Here is a 22,201-nt window from a genome sequence, read left to right as displayed (position 1 = left end):
GCTGATTTGAGCACAGGCTACAGACATGAAGTGCTAAGATTAACACCTTACCTCAGCTCCAATATACTAGTAACGTTCCTGGATGGGAAGATACGCCGAATATAGTTAAAATCTCCGACAAAGAGACTTCCGTCAATACCCACTGCCAGTGCTACAGGGGCCAAAAGCTTATTTCCTTCTGCCAGCCCATTGCAGCTAGGACAGGATATGCTTCTTCGTCGCCCATTCCCCATAATGCTGGTTATCACAGCTGGCTGCTGAGTTAGAAACTGATTTTCTCCGCTGCCTTTGTGCAATATACCTAGTAATGAAGAGGAGAAGAAGTGGTTAGTACCAGCATTCACTGCAGGGGACTCCCGGTAGTTCTCGTTTCAACAGCTGCTGCTAAGGACTGTCCACTGAAATGACTCCAGCACTTGGTTCTTCAACGGTGCAAAAAGAATGAAAGGGCTTTGCAGTAGTAAACAGAGGTGCAATGAAGATTCTCTGTTAAAAACCACACAGATACACAACCACAGACCCAAACCTAAACCCAGAGCCCTGTGGTATTCATTACGAAAGAACGCACTGCCATACATCCCTCTGGCCTGGCACAATGGTTTGGACTGTCTTATTCACTGGGAAGTGGGAAGGCGAACAGTGGAGAGGACATGGTCCTTATTTGTGTCCCTGGATCCTTCGCTCCAGTTTCCTAGGTTATGTTTTGTTTGGAATTTGGTGCCATCCTTACTGGTCTCTTTCCACCTCTCGGTCTTTCACATTTTTTCATGGAAAATGAAAGATGAGAAATGGAGGTGGCAAAGAAGAGGATAGCACAGAAATTGAAAAGATAGGAGAGAGATAAAACTCCTAGAAGGGCTGCTAAGGATCAGGGATGAAAGGCAAGAGGGAAGCTACTGGTAAGGATCTTTATTAGGCTTCAAGAAGGGAGTGGATTCTCTGACAGAGTGACCATTTTCAATGTATCTGGCCAGAAACTTTTAGCCTCTTGTTCTTTTGGAAATGCAAATGATCCTAATGTAAAGTAACTGGCTCCCCACTGGTGACGACAGGGGAGATCATGCACTATCCAAATGGCTATCTCACCACTGTTTGATCCGCTGCACAGTGCTTACATTGTGTCCAAACAGCCCGATCTTGCCTATTCTGACCACTACTTTAGACTTCTGGAGCAACAATACAGTTTGCAATTTGTTAATGCAGGGATCAGCAGGGAGGCTGTAGAAAACACGCTCCAGGGATCAAATGAAATACATGCTAACCATTCAACTCCCCAAGAGTTTCTCGTAAAACATGAAGACCAGGAGCATTCCACTTAGGCTATGTAAAGACAAAGAGAAGTTAGGAAAAACCCAAACAGGTGACAAAAGAAAAAGACAAATGAGACTCCCTCTCTTTTCACAGACTCGTACTCCTTTTAAGCCCCATCTCAGATTAAAGGGAAAAAGAGGAGCCAGGAACGAGTGCGGTTAAGATTAGAACAACAGGGCAGGAAGACAGAAAGATGTTACAGGGGAATAAACGAACAACAGAATAGAGGATAAAGGTTTGGATTTTAAGAAAGTCATGCTGTGCAGAACAGTAAAATTTCTGTTGAAATTCTACAAAAATTATCTGACAATTGAAACATGTCCCATACCTTACTGAGATCAAGATGAAACAAAAAAGGTAGAGAAATTGCATTTTTAAAGTGCCAATATAATGCAAATAGAAAGTGTTCACAGACAAAACTCCATCTAGCACACAAAACACATGGAATTAACTAACTCACCACTCTTGACATTTAGTACATGATGTTTATCCAAAGACCATCCTCCTAAATTTGAAGGATCTAGTTCGAATCCTTGCAGCAGTGCTGTCCTCTTCTCCCATAAAATGAGACTGGGGCAAGTCTCATATTCAAAACCCACAGAAACTGAAATAAAATAAAAAAAAAATCTAATATACTTGCTGAACAAACACTGAATTAAACACCCAGAGCACATTCAAATCAGTCAGCACTCCAGTTCCCCAGCCCCCTCAAGAAGATGGAGTGATTATATCCCTCTCTTTTATTCTACAATATTAAATTCAGATCTTTGACTAGACACAAATTTGAAACTTCATTCACATGTACTCTGCGGGGATCTGATCACTCCTCTTTGAATAGCTGGCATTGGGAAGTGACTGGTTTGGTGAGAGGAGAATGAGAAATAGCATTTTTAAAATATAATAAACATATTCTATCAAATAACAGGACAAGATCAAACTCTTAATTTGCCAGATGTTCTCAGCATTTATTTAGTGTGTTCATTTTACATACCCTATACCACAGAGCAGCGAAAAGTCTGTGTGCTTTTAAGCACACAAATCCTTAAGTAAGGATTACTCAAGAAAGCAATGCCTTATGCAACAACGTAAGAAAGAAAAGCTATAGCAAAGAAGATTTTAGAAAACATAGAAAAGAAATAAGATTTTAAACGTAAGTTTTCCTTTCCACACTGGCACAGCTCCGATGCCCATTTTTAGCACTGTTGTATCAAAATTGTCCTAGTATGCAAATGAAAATGAAAAAATATTATGATGATCACTCTTTTTCCCACCCAGTTAGAACCAAGCGAACTAAAACCAGCTATAGAACCACAAGACTGAACAGCTTTAGTAAAGCACCATTTTCATTTCAAATGTTATACCACAAGAGGCTATAATAACAGCATGCATGAAAATCCAAATGCACTGAAGAATGCCAGCCAGTCCAGCATGAGGTTCATTTGTTAACTGAAAGAAAAAAAACCACATAGTGATGGACTAGGTTTCACCTAAGTTCCTGTGGCCAGTTTTTCCCATTGTCTGGTCTAAACCTTCAGCTACTGATCAGGAAACACAGGCATGTTGATGGAGTTTAGACCCTCTGAATGTGATCTTTAATACGTAAAAGAAACATAATACAAACGTAAATTGTGTCAGGGAGACAAGAACTGTTGAGTCTATATTTGCTTCTCCATAAGAAATCTTTGCTGTTTTCTCACTAAGAATTAGAGATGTTATTTGGAAAGCTTTGAAGCTTGTATATGCTGACTTACCTACAGCGTCTGACAACCCATAAACCTTCTGACCATATGCATCTGTTTTGTCCCAGATAAATGTATACGCCAAGTTGGGAGATGCCTGAAATGATTTTTGAAACAGATGCCCTTCTACTGCTACCATCAAATGAACTTTGATTAGATTTAGCGGCACAAGTGACTGAGTCATGGCGATCTTAAGTAAGGATTTGTATCCAGCACTCCGGGAACTCAGGTAGCTGAGCTTTATATTAGAGCCAGGGATCTCAATTTCTTCATGAAGAACCTGAACAGGAAAAAGATCAAACATTTTACATTAGTGCTTTGTTATTTTATTTTATTTTTTTTAGAATAATATCACTTTGCATATTCTTATGACTTTCTACTACTGGGAATGGTTATCCTCAAATCAGTGCAGTGATGCAGTTCAGCTGACATTTCTGAACAAATAATTATTTGGCATCTGTGTACACTTCTTTTTAAGAGCTCACTGCTGGCAGAAGTGCAGATAAGTACATGTAGTTGTACTGCAAGTTAGATGCCAGGGGAACATAAGAAATACAGTCACAGGAACCCACAACTTGCACTAACAGTTAGTATAGAGCAAAGACTAACTGAATAAAGTAGTGAAACAATAGTACCAGTAGAGTTTTCCTTTGTCCTAAATAACACACAAAAAACCAGCCTGTGGTTCGCAGCACACACCAAGCCTTTGCAAAATTCTCTTGAAACACCTAAGTTGTCAACTGAAATACAGAGGTGCACTTGATATATTGTATGATAATGAGGAGGTGCAAGGTAGTCAAAGATAAACGTGTCTGGGTGACACAAACCTGGGATATCTCCTGCAGACCTCATTAGAAAACCTGGTACCTGTCAGAATGAATGCAACTCTACGGAGGCATTGCTGCAGCAATTCCAGGGGACAAACGGTGACTCCGTGGTAAGTGCTCAGGTCAGCACCAGCATCTGACCACCAATTTTTATATCCTTTTCACTCACACTGTTCTTACCTGGGTTTCTGGTACAATGGGATTCCGGCCAGGAGCATCACTGAAGAAAGTTGAAAGTGGTGATGAAATGATGACTGGATCAGGACGGACAAAACCACTTAGATCACAGCTGGGAATGGAGTTCTCCTCTGTCTTCATCACAAGCGTGTCCATGGCGTAGAAGCTATTCCACGGCAACCATACTGTCCTTTCCTGACTCATAAACGGGGCTCGTTCAAAGTGCAAGGTTAGGGATGCTCCGCCATTTGCAACCAAGTCAAATCTAGAAAAACGTGGGCTTTAGAAGTGACAAGACTGAATAATTCCAGTAATAGCATTCCTGGCTGATGAAATAGGTATACCTATAGCAACAGGTATATTTTAAGTGTCATGCTTCAAATGATCCATAATGGGACGTGAACCTTGGCAACTAAACAACTGAAATCTAGCCAAGACAAGCAATGACTTGAAGTCACCTGGACAAACCTCGTTCCTATATATTATAAAATCTGCATTAAATAATTAAAAAATACCCAACAAACAAACCACTATATTTATTATTACAAGTCACCTTTTTATATAAAATCAGCAGAAAAGCCAAGTTCATCTGCGCTGGACACTGAATTATCCCTTTCCTAAAAGATGCTGTCCATCAAGCACAGAATGGGACACGTGGCAGTAAGAGAATAGCAAGGTAAAGTTTTGCTGTTTGTGTTCTACAAATAAGATAAAAATTCCTGCCCTCAGGGCAATGGATCTATCGTTTTTCAGAGAGATTAGGTATTTACTCCCACCTCCCTACATAATCATAGCAGTAATGTGGAGCTGCACAGGCATTTTGAAATCTGGCCTAAACAAATAAAATACTTGTAGGTTGTTCTGACAACAGAAGCAGGTATCAGTTGTTTCACGTAAATGCTGGCAACGTAACAAATTATTCAATAATTTCAATAATCTATTCAGATCTAAATACAGTTCAGCTCATCATTTATTGTTGTATTAAACCACAGAAATCAACGACATTATACTTTTATTGTACCAGAATAATATTCTGGAAAAATGTGGAAACAAAATACTCCCTATAGTTCAGTTGACTCATATTATTTCAATTCAATTGTTTGCATACAAGATCAAGATAAAATGGCAAATGTTTACAATGCATGTGTCACAGATCTACTGTTTTAGTTACCACGGCCCAGTAAACTAGATAAACCATGACACATTGATTTTTGTTTATCTGAATATGTGTGCATTTCAAATCAGCTGATACAAGGGGGAAAAAGCCCTTTTTTCACAGCAGGAAATTGTCTAAATATATTCAATTAGAATCTTTTGATTACATTCCACCCTGAAGAAACTCAAAAGATAGTGGATCTTCAAAAGGAAAGAGAGGCAGAAGGGAATTTTTAACAAAATATACTATTTTATAAGGATACCACTTTTTTTTTTTTTTTTTCTCTCCTAGCAGTGTTAGCCTGCCTTGCATTTTAAAACAGAATATTTCTGGTCTCAGCTGGATATTACTGTAGTCCACAAATGTTTTCATAGATACAAAGCAATTTATTTGAAAGGAGTCTGCCTGCTAACACATTATTATCAGAAGCCAGCCTTTTCCTATCTACTTGCAGTTAGTATTCAAAATGCCATGTGAAAAATTACTTTTGTATTTACTTAATAGCTCTTTGCCCTGGGAGGAATGCAATGCATGATACCACACGGTTCCATTAGATCGCACCATCTGTTAATCAGCAAAGATACTACATAGGAAATAGGTACTCAATGAAGCAAGCAAACTCACGTGCCATCCTGACGAGTGATGGTGTAGCCGTACTTTGGATACTTGACAAACGACACATTGACCCCAACTAGAGGGGTTCCATCTGTGGTCACCACTTGGCCTCTTATAAGAGACACAAGACTGGAAAAGAAAGATAATTTAAGGTATTAAAGTTAGTTACAAAAGCAAAGGTACATTGTTTATAAACTGAGTAGTGGAACACTTGTGCCTCGTTTACTCTAAATCCAATTTACTCCAAAGATTTTTAGAATGCTGAAGACACCACAGCATTGCCCAGCTATATACTTAAATCAAGAAACTGCTTATCTACGGGGTGAGGTCTGTATATACAGAATGGGAGTTAGTACCGTCCTTGTCTAACGAGGCTTTGTCTCTTTGTCTAACGAGGCTTCGCAGAGTAGCAAGCTACCTCACATTCGGCCAAGCCAGAGCCCTGACCCTGCACAGTCCCGCTGAAACGGTGACTGGGACACAAAAACCTCCCTGGGTACAACAGCCTGTCTGTAGACCCCTAATACTCTTGAAAAATACAACATAACGCCGTATCTCTTTTTTATACAACCAATTTTCCAAATTAAGGCTCATGTTCCTTCATCTTAGGGAGCGACTGACATTTCTACACTGCATTTGCTCCCGATTTGTAACCCTTGCTTTTCCCTTTGTCAACAGGAGAAAGGATTTGGTTCTAGGGCCGGCTTTGCGCACCGGCAAAATAGGGAGCTTCCGTAGCCAGCAGGTTAGGCACCTTTGCTTAACCTAAAGGAGATGAGGATGGGTGACGCCTGTAAGAGGCACAGTCAGTCATCTTCTCTTCTGAGAGGGCTTTGCTGCTGCCAGGAGCAGAGCGGGCAGACGTTGCCGCTGCCCGCCTGGCCGCGTTCTTGGCCTCCTGAGCGCTGGAAGTAGCAAGCCCCACTTCTCCCTGCTCTGCTGCTCGCTGCCATGGCCGGTCTGTTCCTGCCCCTCGGCTCTCCCAGCTGGAGAGGAGCCTCCATCCCCTGGCCCCTTTCCCTTCCGCCTTCCCTGCACCCTGAGAGAAGCAGACTGGGGAGTGGGGGAAGCCGTGCGGCAAGAGGGAGATGGAAAAGGAGAAGCTCCTGGCAGATGGTTTCCATTTCTACATTGGAAATGTGAAAAAAGGAGAATGTGATCCTGGGAAACAGGGAGGAAGTTAAATCCTGCTGCAACCCACCACCTCAGGGACCACAAAATTGCATTTTGTTGCAGTCCTAGGTGAAAAGATTTCTATTTCAGCACCACGTGCTTCCAGCACGACCCACCGCCTCTCGTCTGTAGCTACCGAGAACGCCAGAAAACGAAAGGCCAGGTTTCTGAACAGACTCTGTGCTGGCAGGACTGGAGCTGCCCCGGAACCATATTGGGCTGCAGGCACCCCAACGGGCACAGCGCCCGGGGGGCACGGCACCCAGGGGGCACGGCACCCGGGGTCCAGTCCGAGCTGGGGGACAAGGGCATTAAAGTGACAAAACGCAGCTGGATTTGGGGACGGCTGTAACGCTTGCAATATCCCCACTGCTTGCATTTCTAAAGCGATGTACGCATCAGAGAGCGTCTATTTGCATTTGTAATATCGGGGATTGTTTTCAGGTCTTTTCTATTAACTCCGAAACAGTCAAGGTGCTGGGATGTAAATTTCTGACTGTATTATACTGGCTATGTAACAACTACTTCCTCATATTTTTATTCCAAACAAGGTGTAATATTTTCTTCAGTATTACATAAAGAAACTGATTAATGAAAATGAGCCATTTCTGTTACTTTTCTTGTAGAACTTTCAATCCTTTCTTGACCCTCCAGGTCAAATTTTAATTTCCAAAATCAACATTTTGTAACAGAATATGGAATTTAATAGAAATCGACACCTGATGAGAAAAAGTACTTGGGAATACATTGGACAAAGAAAATTGTCTTAAAAATTATTCATTTTGCTTGAATTTCACGTTACAAACACACAGAGTTGTAGGAAGACAGTCACTCAAGCTTCTAGGGGGGAACACTGCAGAAAGCAGATTCAGGCAGAAATCATCATATGGCAGAAGAGAACTAATAATTTTCAGAACTTAATTTTTTCTACCTTAAGTTTTAATATTTCAGGAAATAATTTGAATAAGAACGTTTTGGCCAATAATCTTCCTTTTTATTTCTAAAATGCCAAAATATGGAACACAACGGATATTAAAATTTGTAGCTAAAATTTGGATTTATAAGTAATATGTTGACTAATAGTCACACATAGGACAACCTTTTTTTTGGTCATCTTTTAAAAGTATAACTGATAAGTTGAGCTGAGTCCTTTTTTTTAACCTAGAAATTAAAAGTGTAAGAATGTAGCAATTTTTTTTCCTTGAAAACTTCATGTCATCTTGTTTCTGCAGAGAAACAATCAACGAGATCTAAATAATTTTGCAATCAATACATTTTGTTATTTATTGCTTTAGCAGTGTAGGAAATAACTTCTTTTTTTTTATACTAGTACTGGAAAAAAATCATAGCCACTATTGTGTCCCACTTTTTCATCTCTTTCAATGAAATGAGAGGTTGAGCTAAGAAAAGGAAGAGGCCGCTATCTTTCATGGTAGTTCTGGAGACTATGCAGCTTCAGTATTCATGAATCTTGGAAACTTGCTAACCTGGTGGCACTTTTTAAAAGTCAAACCCCTTAGTTTTAAAATTTTCAATTTGACACTATACATTAGATTTGCCTAAGATTGGTATGAAAAATAACAGTTGAGCTCAAAAGCACCTTCACAACTTAAGAGGCTACGGTCAATTAAAAATGTCATTAATATGCCATTTGCAAAAATATGTTAAAATACATGATGTACTTCAGATGCATAAAACAGAGCTAAGACTCCTGCCACCAGGAACCCTAGCAAACATACTTAAAAAAAAAAAAATCTAAAATTTAAATGGGATTTCTTTTGAAGGAGCCTCAGGATTGAAGTGCCCAGCTCCCACTTAGTCTAGAGCTCTAATTCTTAGACTGTTTTGAAGTCTCCATCTCATATCCATACTTGATTATTTCTACTATAATATCTAATATTTCTTGGATGGTGCAAGAAAGTCTGCGTATCACTACACTCATCTAGAAATTTGGTATGATAATCACCTGCTTTTGTAAAATACTTCAAGGTCTAGGAATAAAGCGTTGAATCATGTTAATAACACGACTAAACATTATCAGATGCTAGTGGAATGGAGATACAGGGAATACACTCATTTTAATTCTGGGTGGCTTAATGAGCCAACAGCTCAAGCGCTGGTTAGCTTACAATACGTAGCAGGGAACTGCCCGCTCCTCTTCACTCAAAGAAATTTTGCTGCCTTTAACGCATATAGAGCAGCATGTACCAACCAGCCTGTGGACGATGTGCTTTTTATGCTGTAGCCTGTATTCCTTTTTGGACAAATTATTCAGCCTCATGAATTAGTAAACTTCCCTCTTGTCTTGTTTTCCTTTTCATGCAACATTGCAGAAAATTGCAAGAATTCCTCCATTTTATTTTTACAGAGCGGATGAGGAAAAAAAAATCACAACAAACTTAGATGAAAACAGAGCAATTTTCTTCCATTTTTCCAAACAACTCGATGTGTGTACACATAGACTATTTTATAGAATAGAATAAAGTCTATATTATATAGAGTAGGATCCAACAGGGCTTTTCTGCGAGAATATGGAAATCATTCTGCCATTTGAGTGTCATAGGGATGAATACAATAGGGACCTGCCTGGTGTATCCAGAAAAATTATGATCCTCATTTTACAGACAAATATTTAGTGACTTGCTCTCCATCACCCAGTACGCCTACAATGAAATCCTGACTGAAAAACCAGTTTCCTGTAATGAAGTCCAATCTTTTGGGTGCGATCTCAAATCAAGTTCGTTCTTCAGTTTTAACTTTGATAATATGAACATAATTCACATATTCATCAACTCTTAGCATCGTTCCGTGGAGACATATTTAAATAATATTGATAACTGGGAACACCACTCTTCTTGTAAGCATACAATGGCATCAAATATCAATTAATCACGTGCTGGCTGGCTTTTAGATTAGTTATAAATATGTAATTAATAATCATAGGGAAAACAGACATAGAAAAAGAAAACCAAGAATAAAATGAAAATTTAGAGGTATTGATGATACAAGTAAAACTGCAAGTAAAACAGTTTTATATAAGGAATAAATAATAAAACTCCTCAAATTAATGTATTTTTAAAATAATTTGAAATGTTATTCCATTATTGAAACTTGTGTTAACAGCACTAAATAAAATGCAATCTCTTTCTAACTGGAAACTAGTTTGCATTTTCCCTTATTCTAGATAGCAATCTTCATAAAATATAAACCTCAGAAGCTCCTGCTCAGTGGAAGGAACCTTCTTCTAGGTGTTGCCAACGGATTAAAATGCTAATAAAACTCAGTGTTATAAAACAAAGGCCACATCATAAATTGCAACCTAGTGCCCTCAGTGGGAACGATGCCTGAGGTGGAAACACACGAAGCACCTGAAAGCAACATCTGAAGGTAAAACATGACAAAGTCTCTGGGAGAAATTTTCCCACACAACACAACTGCACAGATACAGCATCACATTTATAGCTGCTACCTGCTGTTGAAGGGATTTTCTCCGGGGATGATATGAGTGCTGTCCTTCCCCACTAAGAGCTTGATTCGATCATAGAATGACTTCACAGCTGGTGAACCAGAGTGGCTCTGTTGTATGATGTCAAGAGGGTCACGTGAGCCCCGGCACAGCAGGCTATTTTGACAGGTAGACTGGAGGCAGCAGTCTGGGTCTAGGCAGTCAACCAAGCCATCTGAAAGGTAAGAATCATCACGCCTCAGCCGGCTGCACAGTGCTATCAAGCAATAATATCTAACGGACATCTTAAGGCACTGGGAAAAAATGGTACTGCTTACTCTTCGTAACATCTCTACGCCAGAAAACTGGTGATTGAACCAATAATGCAATGAGGATGAGGCTTTCTCAAGTACGCTGGTTAAACACCACTACTGCTACAATTAATTTAAACCAGTCTTAGATGAGAATCAGTCCCAAAGAAATCTCCTAAGGGTTGGAACTAGGAAGAAGGAATAGTGGAAGGAGTACGGGATTTTCTCTTTAGGTTTTTTGTTTGGTCGGTTTGTGTTTGTTTTGGGTTCTTTTTTTGGTTTTGGGTTTTGTTTTGGGTTTTTTTTTTTTTTTAATCTTTCCAACTGTGTGTTTTACAAAGCTTTTAGATTTCCTTGCTGGGCTGTAAGAGTCTTGAGAATTATGCTGCTTAATTTTACTTGTTCCTTTTTGGGAGATGAGGGAAGGAGATGGGACTGACAGCGTAAGTTATCATTACCTAAGTAAAATAAAAATTAAATTGTACCCATTATGGCAATTCATAGGAAAGTGCTGCTGGAACTCCCACCTTCCATAGGTATCTGAATCGGAACTTGTTTGCGTGCTTGGAAAAGGAAGTCACAAAGCTGGTGGGTTCAGTCATCATATTACATATTACGTTGTCCATCAAGAATATTTCTTAAGAAGTATTTTAAAGAAAAATTAGAATGTAAACACCAGAAATTAAATTGGAATCCACAATGGGGAGATCAATCTGTATACTTAGATAAATCACAACTGACTATTTTTAGCACATACACTAATAACTTCTAGCATCATCCTTCCTTCGGTATCATCATTTAACTGGAATGTTCTCTCAATGGAGTTCTACAGTAATTTAGAAATTAATAGCCATTTACTTCAAAATATTACCATCACAAACAATTTAGAAACATTTGTTCATCTACTCTGGCAAGAACCAGGCATTCAGTCTGCAATCTGCTTAGGTCTGTAAACTCTCAGAGACTCCCCAAGGCATATTAATCTGATTTTTGAAGACAAATATAGCCTGGGCACACTTCCCTGAATGTCATACACAAGAAAGAACATTCCAGTAGGTTAGTTGACAAAAGTACCCTGGAGTAAGATCACGACTCATGTATTTTCAAGATTTTCAAATGGACAACAGACCAGCATTACCCTACACAGTGATAACTGGAAAAACGATGACAAAAGAAAACCCAACGCAAACCTATAAAAAGCCTTCTCATTTTACAATCAGCTTTGTATTTCCAATGGATTGCATGTGCCTGAAATGACTGTTTCTGATTTAAAAACCAAATTGCCAAGGTATGCCGACTATGTTTCACTCAGCCCTCTAAGGAAATTTAACTTGGAGAAACTACCTTGTTGTTGCTTTAAGGTCAGTCGCCTATTCACACGAAGAGCTCCATTCATCTTGAAATCCTTTCCAACGTGGCGGTAGGAATTTTCTTTTTTTTTTTTGCTACAGTCCATTTGCCACTCACTTTAGATAATCATTGTAAGGACACCATTAGCTTCAGAGTGTAACTCAAGGCAGTTTTCCTATTAAGCTCCGAGAACTTTTTCTCAGCGTCCTGCGTTCTTTCCCGGTTTGTGACACCTCTACAACTACGAATGTAAAGCTGCCCCCCCCGTTTAGTCTGCTCAGTTCTTTTATTCAGACGACCACCAGTCAAGAGAATCCTATCAACATCTTTGAAACAACAGAAGCAAAACCCAGGATAGAAATTACTCCCTTTGAAGAATTCACATTTACCTGTTCAAGCTGCATCATATTTTTGCTATACCTGTTATTAGAGGTGAGCATATGTTATGTCTGTAATGACCTCATCATGCAGCAGATTATGGGATGCTGTGACCGAACACTCCTGATGACACTATGAACTTTCAATTGGCGTATCAATCTCTCAGCGTCCTGTCAGTCATGCGAATCACATCTTTATGCTCGCAAGCCCCCTTGGATATAGTCTGACATTGCAATCTTCAGTAAATTACCCTGTCACTGCCAATCTCACCGTTATCTCACAAACAATCAAGCAGGCAATCAAACTGCTCTGAATTGCCAGTTCAGGACCTGGGAGGCTAGAAACGTCTCCATTCAACACCAGGGAGAAACCTGCAAATGATTCTTTTCATGTTGGAAGGTTTTTATGCAGTTATGTGAATTCAGATTTGCACACTTGCAGATGCTTACAAGAATATTTAGAAGAGACAGGCATGTAACGTAACACAAACATACACGTGATTCACTTGTTTGGAACATTATTACTTACAATATATGGCTATATTCCCCCACACTAATTTATTCCCAGATGGCTGGATTCGGGAGCTAGGATATTTTTACCTTATGCCAACTACCTGCTCCAGCTTGTTGGACCAGCAGAACTGAGGTGTGGAGCTGTTCAGCGCACGCAGCCAGGACCTGGGCACTGCTGTTTGGGGTCAAAGGCCCATACGCTGCTATACTGTTTGCAGTCATAGTTGCACTGCTGCTATTATTTACTCTGTTGCTCTGAAATCTCTGACTCTACGTATGAAAGAGTATTGATTACTGTTGGAATATATTTGTTTCTAGCTCATGTTTGCCTAATTAGCTATCCAAACCTATTATCACAGACTGGCTGAGGTTGGTGGGGACCTCTGGAGGTCATCTGGTCCAACCCCCCCGCTCAAGCGAAGCTACCAAAAGCTGATTGCCCAGGACCATGCCCACACAGCTTTCGAATATCGTCGACAATGGAGACTCCACAGCCTCTCTGGGCAACCTGCTCCAGTGATCAATCACCCTCACAGTTAAAAAAAAGCATTTTACAGCACACGTTTGTGCCTGGGGTTGTTCTTCCCAGGTGCAGGACCTCGCACGTCATGAGGTTCCTATCGGCCCATTTCTCCAGCCACATCGTACCATTACATATGAAGTACATTGTTACAGAATCATTTAGTTGCATTAGACTCAGTTGATTAAAACAAGGACTAGAAAAAAACGCACCTTCTGTAAGAGAAAACTCTGCCATAAGCATGAATTTTAATTAGAATTCAGTACTTTGTTTTTTAATATATATTTCAGAGCTTGTCGTCTTCCAGATTTCCTCAGGCACACTGAATTATTTATATGGTTAATTCAATGACAAAACCCTCACCATTAGCCTCACCAAGATATTGCCGCTTTTCATAGTGTACACATCTGAGCTTAAAGCGGCCAGCTAGCAGCTCTCTGAAGCTCTGTATGCTAAAAGGAGGAGGTTGTAGAGGGAGTTAAGATGGTGCTGAACCTCCTCCAACAATCTGAGACCAAAAGAAGTCCTGACTTGGCCTTAACTGAGAAGAAAGAAATGGGAAATTGTGATCTGATTTAAACTGTCAGCACAGGATTAGCTCTCCATTGCTGCTCGTGGTTCTTCTGAATTCCCAAATCTTCTCAGAAATAAATCAAATGACATGGTCTTCCTCTTGAAGATTTCACTTCTACTAACAGGTAGACACATTTCTTGACTTTCCATGACCTGCTCCACAAGCTTTTTGGCAGACTTAACTATACAGCAAAAAGAAAATTTTAAGTATTACATATAAGTAGAATAATCTACTCGTGCACGTCGTATTTTAAGATGGCCTTATTATTGTGTTCTTGTTGAACATCATTACGAGGCGTAAAAAGCTCTCAGTAGAAATAGTGATATATAGTACTGCTAATGTATTTAGAACCTCTCATCGTCAGCTTTCCTTCAGCACTGAATACATTTCTCATCACATTCAGGTGACTGGATTCCAGATTTGCGTTACACCTTTCTTCGGGAAGTTGGCGCTTCAGCTATTGTGGTTTTTGTTTAACTCCCACGAATAAATTATCTTTAGTTTCCACTCTTCATCAAATACTTGCAGGTTGCGCTTCAGGTTCAATTCATGATGCATGCAAATGCTTTCTGTACCTGGCAGGGGACAATTTGGTTTCCAGAGCAAAACTTCTGAGCACATGCTCAGCAGAGGGCATCCTTACACTTCCCTAGCTTCAGGAGCTGGTGACTTTCAGAGCATAATTCCTGGAAATTTTTCTTTTTCCAATAAACATTTCAGACTGATGATTAAAATGGAGGCGGGGAGGAGGGGGAACAGCAGCTACCACGAACCCTGAGGGCAAAAGGGCCTTTGATCACTCTAAGGGCAAATTAGTTAATTTATCATGATCCGATTTTAATTATGTGTAGTATTAATATACCCAAGGTGAAAGAATTAGAGATGCTCGATCAGATTATCAAAAGAGTAGGCCTTCTCTCTGCCAACACAGAAATATTTTAATTGAACTCTAAAACTGCATGCAGAACTGTTTCCACAGACAGGCTATTCCACAGCCCAGAATATCTTATTACCAGCAAGTTTTACCTAATATTTAACCCAAATTTCCACTTCTGTAGCTTGATCTAATTACTGTTAGCTATATCGGCATACATCATTCAAAAAATTCCTCAGAAGTTGCCGGTGCTAACAAGAAAGGAAATGCTTCTAATCCTGTTCCAGCCCTGTTCCTCAACCGGCCAAACTGGAAAGCCTCTCTGTAAACCGTCGGGATACCCATTATACCACTGGCTTTTATAACAAACCATGAGCACAACAGAGTATTTTTGGAACCATAAACCTAAACCAAAGCCGCCTCTCAGGACAAGCAGGATTGTAAATCCCAAATTGTGGCAAAGTAGAATAAACCTGACTTCTGTGCAAGCTGGGTGTGCCTCTGAATGCCCCCAAAACTCCCTAAGGAGGTTTTAAAGTGCCCTGGAATATGACGTTGGTAGAGCTACAGCCCACTCAGGGCCCCGGTGCTGCCCAGAGCTCTGGCAGCTGGGAAAACCCTCATCCCTAAGAGCACCAGCTGGAAGAACCAGCCGCAGGTACAGCTCCAGCTTCGCACGGAGCGCATGGTGGTCCTTCAGAGCCTGTCAATACCGGTGGATTATTGATGCTCCAACTTCAAACCACACATCGCATAGAGCAGAGTTGACCCAGAGGGCTCCAAGATGAAAACAACTTCGAAAAAAAAAGTTTGTTCGGTTCCAGTGTACACACGGATACCTACGCAGCAACCGGTGGCTTTTTATATTACGGAAGTTACAGTCACTGAATTTCTTGCTTTTGCTTCTCCAGGGGTTATGAGAGCATGTTATTGCAGTAACGTATCCCATGAGTGGAAGGATAAGCTGGCTAATGTGTGTAAAGGCGATTAGAGGCTGACATGAAGTTTTAACAAAATCACACACAAGCACACTCGTTAGCTCTTGTCAAACTTACATAATGTCTGGTTTTGATACAGATTTTATACTCGAGCCTGCATGACTCACTCTGGCCCCCATCCACAATAGATTTCAACTACTCATTATATTTAATATTCTAAAACTGACTATTGTACAGGCTCTGGGAAGGTATTTTCTGCACCAAGAGAATTCTGGGTATTTATATTGAGAACTTCATAAAAATCTTTTGTCTGTGCTGAATTAGAGACCCCTGCTGAGGCAATGCTTGTTGAGGCAAGCTAAATTACATGATTTGCTTTTGTGCTGTGAAATACTTGTATTATCTTAAATGTCACGAGCCTGATGCAGTATCAAGTCACAGGATTTGTAATTTTCTAAAAGCAATTTTTTTCTAAATGTTTATTGCAGGAAGACACTTCTCTTTTCTTTCTATTTTCTTTCTGTCTAATTTCAGAGATGAGTTTTCTAAGACAACTCAAATAAACAGCCTTTCAATCAGTCAAGTGCACTGTCCTGACAGTGAACTTCTCTAGAAATGTATTTTTCTCATGAATTGAAGAGAATTCATACTGGAGCAGATAGCTGCCTTTCTCTCATTCATTATCTTTAATGTATTGTGCCAAACAGAATTACTGGCAACTGTACTTCTTGGTGGGGTTACAGCTATGTAGCAGCAAACTGAAGGGCAAAATTTGCCTTCTGAGATATGCACAACTCTCTGTGGAAAGCCAAGTGGAAATAAATTAAAATGTATTTTAAAAAGAATTTCCCACTTTGCATAACAAACAAGGAATTCCTCATTCTATTTAGCTTAGTATTCTATACTGCTATGGGCTGCTTCCTTTCCTTCCCCACCCAATTTTAGTCCAGATAATTACATTTTGAGGAGAAATGTGATCTGTGAAGTGATATAAACAGAGACTATGTTTAAGCTTTTTTTTTTTTTTTAACCTGCCTGCACCTGCCCTCTCCATCCTGATCAAATCTGAAACAAACTAATTTAGCACAATTTTGGCTCTTTTCCTTTCTCTAAGATTACATCATTTAACTGTCTTGTCAAGAAAAATTATAAACATGAGTAGAGTAAGTTTGAAAGGATGCAAAAGGTGGGAGAAGAGAGAAAGAAGGAAAAAAAAAAAAAAAGCCTAGAAAGGGTAACCCAAGTGGGTGATACGGGACTCCTGCCAGGGCTGCTTCTGCAGCAGCCAGCGTTCTTAAGTATCTCTCCCAAATTATCCCATAGAATTCAGGACAAAGGCCCCTGGAACATGAGCTCCTGCTATCAACCGAATCCAACATCTAAACTGTTCTTTAGAAAAGAAATACGATGTTTGCTATGCATTACATTGTTCATTTTATCTGGAAGCACTGTAAGGTGAAATCTAGTTAAACGTACACAATTTATGAAGACTGTTCCAAGATACTAAAAGCATTTTGCAATTTAGGAACAACTAAACTATTATAAAATAGCTATTGTAAAAAGATGGGTATAAACGGCCCCTGTAGTGATTTCCCTATGCAGTATGGCAAAAGACATATGAACTTAAAAAGCAACGCACCTTCTCCCACTCCTCAAAATATCATTTCTAATCCCTTAATTTCCTAAAATAAATCCACGGTGATTTAAATGGGTTATACATGTCTATTGGGGGAATTATACATTGTAATCACAAGTATAGGTCTTAAAATAAAGCTATTTCTAATCCCTCCAAAAGATGCTTAATGACTATTAGACTACTGAGGGACCGATTAAGGAAAAGGATTAGATTTAGAAGTGGCCACAGTAAGTAAAGTACGTAATCCAAACATGTTTTGGAAAACAGCAGCATTTTCCAATTAAAGAAGATCTTAAAACTGAGTAGATGCCAGAAAACCCTCACCTTTCAGTTAGGCTTCCTCCTTAAAAATAAATAAATAAATAGCCAGGTACAATAGACAATTAAATAATTAAATAAGAGTCTCTCGGGCTCTTTCAGCCCAGTAGCCTATGCAGCACAGCGACCCTAGACAGGTTCACAATGAAGCCCCAGTGAAGCCCACATCTAGGTTTGACGATGGTAAGGCCAACTACAGGTGCCTTTGCCAGCGCCACCTCGGATCAGGCACAGCTCGACTTGAGCAGCTCTAAGAGGAGAAAACAGCTCTGGCCACTCTCTCCTCTCTCTGCGCTGGAACCCTCTTTTATTTATGTGAGTAATACACACTGACGTCTAATTTAAAATGAAGATTTGTAAGTCTCAACAAGACAGGGACACATCTGCCTCTTCTAGGAATAAACCAACTAAAGGGCATTAATCTAAAACGGAAAGAAAATATTAACCATAATCTTTCATTTTTCTCTTTTTGAACTATGGTATGGAATTTGCATTGTGGCAGATAATAAGACAAAACAGGACAAATGGGAATCCCTTTGGAGTCAGTGGCAATGCTCTTCTTGACATCCATGAAATGAGGACTTGGCCCAAGGCCTTTGAATCTGATTGTGAGATAAAATTGCAATAAGAATGGCTGAACGACGGAAGAGCACCAAAATATGTCAAATCTGTTGCCGCATGGGAAAGAAAGGAAGACAGAAAATGATAGTTGCATTTCAGTGACATGCTGAAGCAACTGTATTTTAACAACATGAATAAATGGATGGAAAAGGAAGGAGATTCAGCTGTCCAGATAAGGATCTCATTTAGGCAAAAAATTGTATTTTTAGCTACCCTACTGCCTTTCGAAAGAACAGCTCACATTTTCAGTACTACTCCAGAACTACTTGTGCTTACGTTAACAGAGCAATGTTGGTAATGGAGCAGCAAATGAGTGAAACATTTTGCTGCAAATAAACTCGGTTGAGTTTCAAATGAAAAGAGAGACTGGGAGGAGAGGCAATTTCTTTAACTTTCAATAATCTTGCGTTTTATGCGTAACTTGGGGTTCTGGTAACTAGCTGAATCTTTACCATTGATAGCCGTAGTACAGTTTTCAGCTTTGCCTAATGAGAAAACTTCACTTTAATTGTGACTCTGTATATAAAGGAACAGACACATAACGGTGCATCCTGAAGCACACAGCACACATCCTTTCCTGCTTCTCCATTCCTGCACACTCCTGTGGTCTCCCCTGGGACAGCAGTAATGAACATACAGGTCACAGGAGGTGCTCCGGGCCAGAGGTGCAGCGAACCAGACCCAGAAAGAGTAGTACGGATGAGGCAAAGGCAGGACTGCACTCTCAGATTCTAAGTATTAAGTGATTAACGTTATGGTCGGGTTTGAGTTTTATTGTAGCTCTCGTGACCGACAATTTGAGAAACTGCTGGGAATGGCAACGAGCCTGTCCTTACAGCGCGTGTCATCTCAGAGAGATCTGAAACCCAAAACACAAATTGAGCAAACGGAAACGGCACAAATCGCAAAGGCAGGAGAGAGACGGAAGCGTGCTGCAGAGCCACGCACGTAACTCAGCCTGCGCCACCTGCGCCCTGTACAAAACACAGCGTGCTGAATCAAAGGGTTTGCCTGGTCGGTTTTTGGGGGTTTTTTGCAAGTGTGTGGAGAAACAGCTAGCTGAACAGGTGTTGAACATCACCTCAGCTCCTTTGTAGAAAAACTCTACAGAAACGTAATAAGGATGAGACTATCGGAGAGTAGTAATGATCGTTGGATTAAAGTACTGAGCTAGGAGTCAGAAGACGAGAGTCATTTCTGCCTTTACCATAAAATGCCCAGGTGAAAATGTGTGGGTCAAATGGACTTTTCAGGGGGTCTGGCCCCTGGAACAGGCACAGATTTTCCAACTATCGACACTCCCACCAGAAGCCACGAGCAGTAACAACTGCAACCTGCAAGCGCTGAGGAGGTCTGGAGAGTTCTCCCCTTAACCTTTCCAGCTTTCAGCCAGACCCTACGGTTTTCTTTCAGCTGCAACTACGGTAAACCACAAACTATGCACCTTGCACGGTAGTGCTGATTAATACTATATGTCTGTTGTATAGCAGATTTATTCTACGTATTCTTTGACTTCGATGAACTAATTTTTAGAATTCTGCAATTTTCAATTGGTATGAACAGCTGAATGGTCTCACTGGGCAATTTTTCCCCTGTTTGCCTATCTGTTTTACAAATGCAGAATATCATCTTGGATAAGTAACCATCTTATTCCAGTATTTCTAACAAAGTTTTCCAAAGTCATGTCTTGTTTTGAGGAAAATCTGATGATACAGGCTTTGAAGGAAAATTAAAAAATGGATGTAAAAACTGCAAACCTAAGCAGTTCACCTTTTAGTTTCTTACGCTGCATCTTAATGCACGTTTAGTGGGTTTTGTTGCATAGTTAAACATCAAATAACATAATTTGGCAGTTAGATTCTGCTCTTTACAATTCAGTAACAGCTATAAAGCAAGTTCCAGTTTTCTGAAATTGAATCAGCTCCGGCTCTTTTAAAATATTTCTGTAAGCACTGATCACACATGAAACCAATGAACTAATGGACGATTTACAGATTAAAGCTAGCGGATGATATTCAGATGTGGTTAATATTATATAATGAAAAGCAAATATACCTGTTCCTCAGTTTGGGACTTGCAAATAATTTCTACACCCTGAAATTTTATATAAAATTAAAGCGTTCATCTTAATGACAATTTTATCCTAAAAGCAGCCATTCAAATAAGCCAATTTTTTTTTTCAGTTTTAGGAAATACCATCAGTAAAACATTCATTAATCGGCAAACAACAGATGCGCTCTTCAGATTAATTATTGGCCAAAGAAAAGTGAAGGAGTCTCAAAGCTGTGTCTGATGTTTGACTATTAATGAAGAGCAGAAGTGAAAAAGAATCAACATAACTTACTAAAGACATTGCAATGAAAGGTATAAGAAAGCTACTTCAAACGAAGGAGATCGATTAAGCAATCTTATTTAGATGGCACAGCTGCTCAGAACTGCTTTCAGCCCAGCCCAGCCTAACACACCACGGAAAGCTCTACGAAACGAGATAAACTAACGCCATCTTTGAAGGTGAACACAGAACAAAAGCTCTATATTTAAGAGGGATATGCCTGATAAAGGAGAGGGAAAACTCAACTGGGATCTCAGAGCCTCACCACGTATGATGACCGTCCGGCACACCTCACTCGGCCCTTTAAAGCTGTGCAGTACGACAGCAAGCTACGGCCACTCACACAGGTTGTGTACCTGAGAGCATGACCCCGGCCCCTGGCCCAGAGCAGAAAAAACAGCACTAAACATCCTGCTCAGCCAGCCGCTACGCTTGTGCACGCGGGCACAGCCAGGTGTTTTGCACTTTGCGTGCGCCAAGAGCCCACGGGAAGAAGCGCTGGTCCGCTGGGCCACGCTCTCCACCGTGGGCTTCAGTGGGACGTGGAGTGGGACCGAGTCTGCCTGTTCGATCCCGACACAGGCGTTGTGGGTCACCGCGTCTCTCCACAAGGCCACAGCTCGCTTGGTCTCATTTGTTTCAAAAGAACCGTAACACCACCACTTGACAACAATGACAGCCAAAGTCTTTCTGAAGGAAAATGACTCACGAAGAAAGCGTGTATAACCCTCTGTTCTTTAGGGACTGGGAATTGAAAGACTTTTGCTCACCTCCCTCATTATCCTTGTTATCGGCACAGGCGGTTTCCATGGCAACGTTGCATCCAGGCCCCCTCCAGCCGGTCTGGCAGACACACTGCCAGCTGTTCTGACCCAGCGTGCATCTCCCATTGCCATTGCACAAATCAGGGCAGCCATCTGGTTGAAGAAACGGAGAAGGTAAGTACAAGACACACTCGTTCACGCCGCCACTCATGCTTCTGACAATATTACTGTGCAGACAAAAAGGCTCTTTCCTGCCGGTGGGACAAACGCTCTCCTGGCCCACCGCCACAGCCCTGGCGTGGAGAAGGAGGGTAAGGAAAGGGGATGCCTCAGAGAAACGGGGATTTAACTCAAGCCAAAAGGCAGGAGGAGTCCTACCATCAGCCATAACACATGTTTTAAGAACCCTGTAAAGGTTCAGATCTTGATAGAAATTACAGTCTGCTGACAGAAGATCACAGCCTCGTATTTCTCCCACTGTACGTGTGTGTATACACATATGAGGGAGAACGTCTTCTTCATCAAGTATGTCAGAGTGTCTTTTATGTTGTGCATTGCATAATTCTCCAGAGCTCCTCTAAACACAAAGTTTAAATAAATAGCTTTGAAAATATTTTCCTTCTTTAACAG

The 22,201-nt window shown here is 40.5% G+C and overlaps 1 protein-coding gene across 14 annotated transcripts in view; it reads right to left on the bottom strand.

Annotated features, from left to right (window-relative positions):
* The window catches only part of TENM2 (teneurin transmembrane protein 2), a 683,800-nt gene that overhangs the window by 31,466 nt on the left and 630,133 nt on the right, over nucleotides 1–22,201 (bottom strand). For 7 of the 14 annotated variants that reach the window (XM_054842022.1, XM_054842024.1, XM_054842025.1 and 4 more), the window contains 7 exons: nucleotides 21,578–21,724; nucleotides 10,468–10,678; nucleotides 5,835–5,954; nucleotides 4,058–4,334; nucleotides 3,063–3,330; nucleotides 1,772–1,915; nucleotides 52–301 (listed from right to left, as the gene is read on the bottom strand). In XM_054842022.1, coding sequence (XP_054697997.1) covers nucleotides 52–301; nucleotides 1,772–1,915; nucleotides 3,063–3,330; nucleotides 4,058–4,334; nucleotides 5,835–5,954; nucleotides 10,468–10,678; nucleotides 21,578–21,724 — 1,417 coding nt within the window. The remainder of the gene's footprint in view (nucleotides 1–51; nucleotides 302–1,771; nucleotides 1,916–3,062; nucleotides 3,331–4,057; nucleotides 4,335–5,834; nucleotides 5,955–10,467; nucleotides 10,679–21,577; nucleotides 21,725–22,201) is intronic. The other 7 variants (XM_054842023.1, XM_054842027.1, XM_054842028.1 and 4 more) reach the window with 1 other exon arrangement.

This window comes from Grus americana, chromosome 14 (assembly GCF_028858705.1).
Source record: "Grus americana isolate bGruAme1 chromosome 14, bGruAme1.mat, whole genome shotgun sequence".
NCBI classification, from domain to species: Eukaryota; Metazoa; Chordata; class Aves; order Gruiformes; family Gruidae; genus Grus; species Grus americana.
This window is presented reverse-complemented; position numbering and strand designations above follow the sequence as displayed.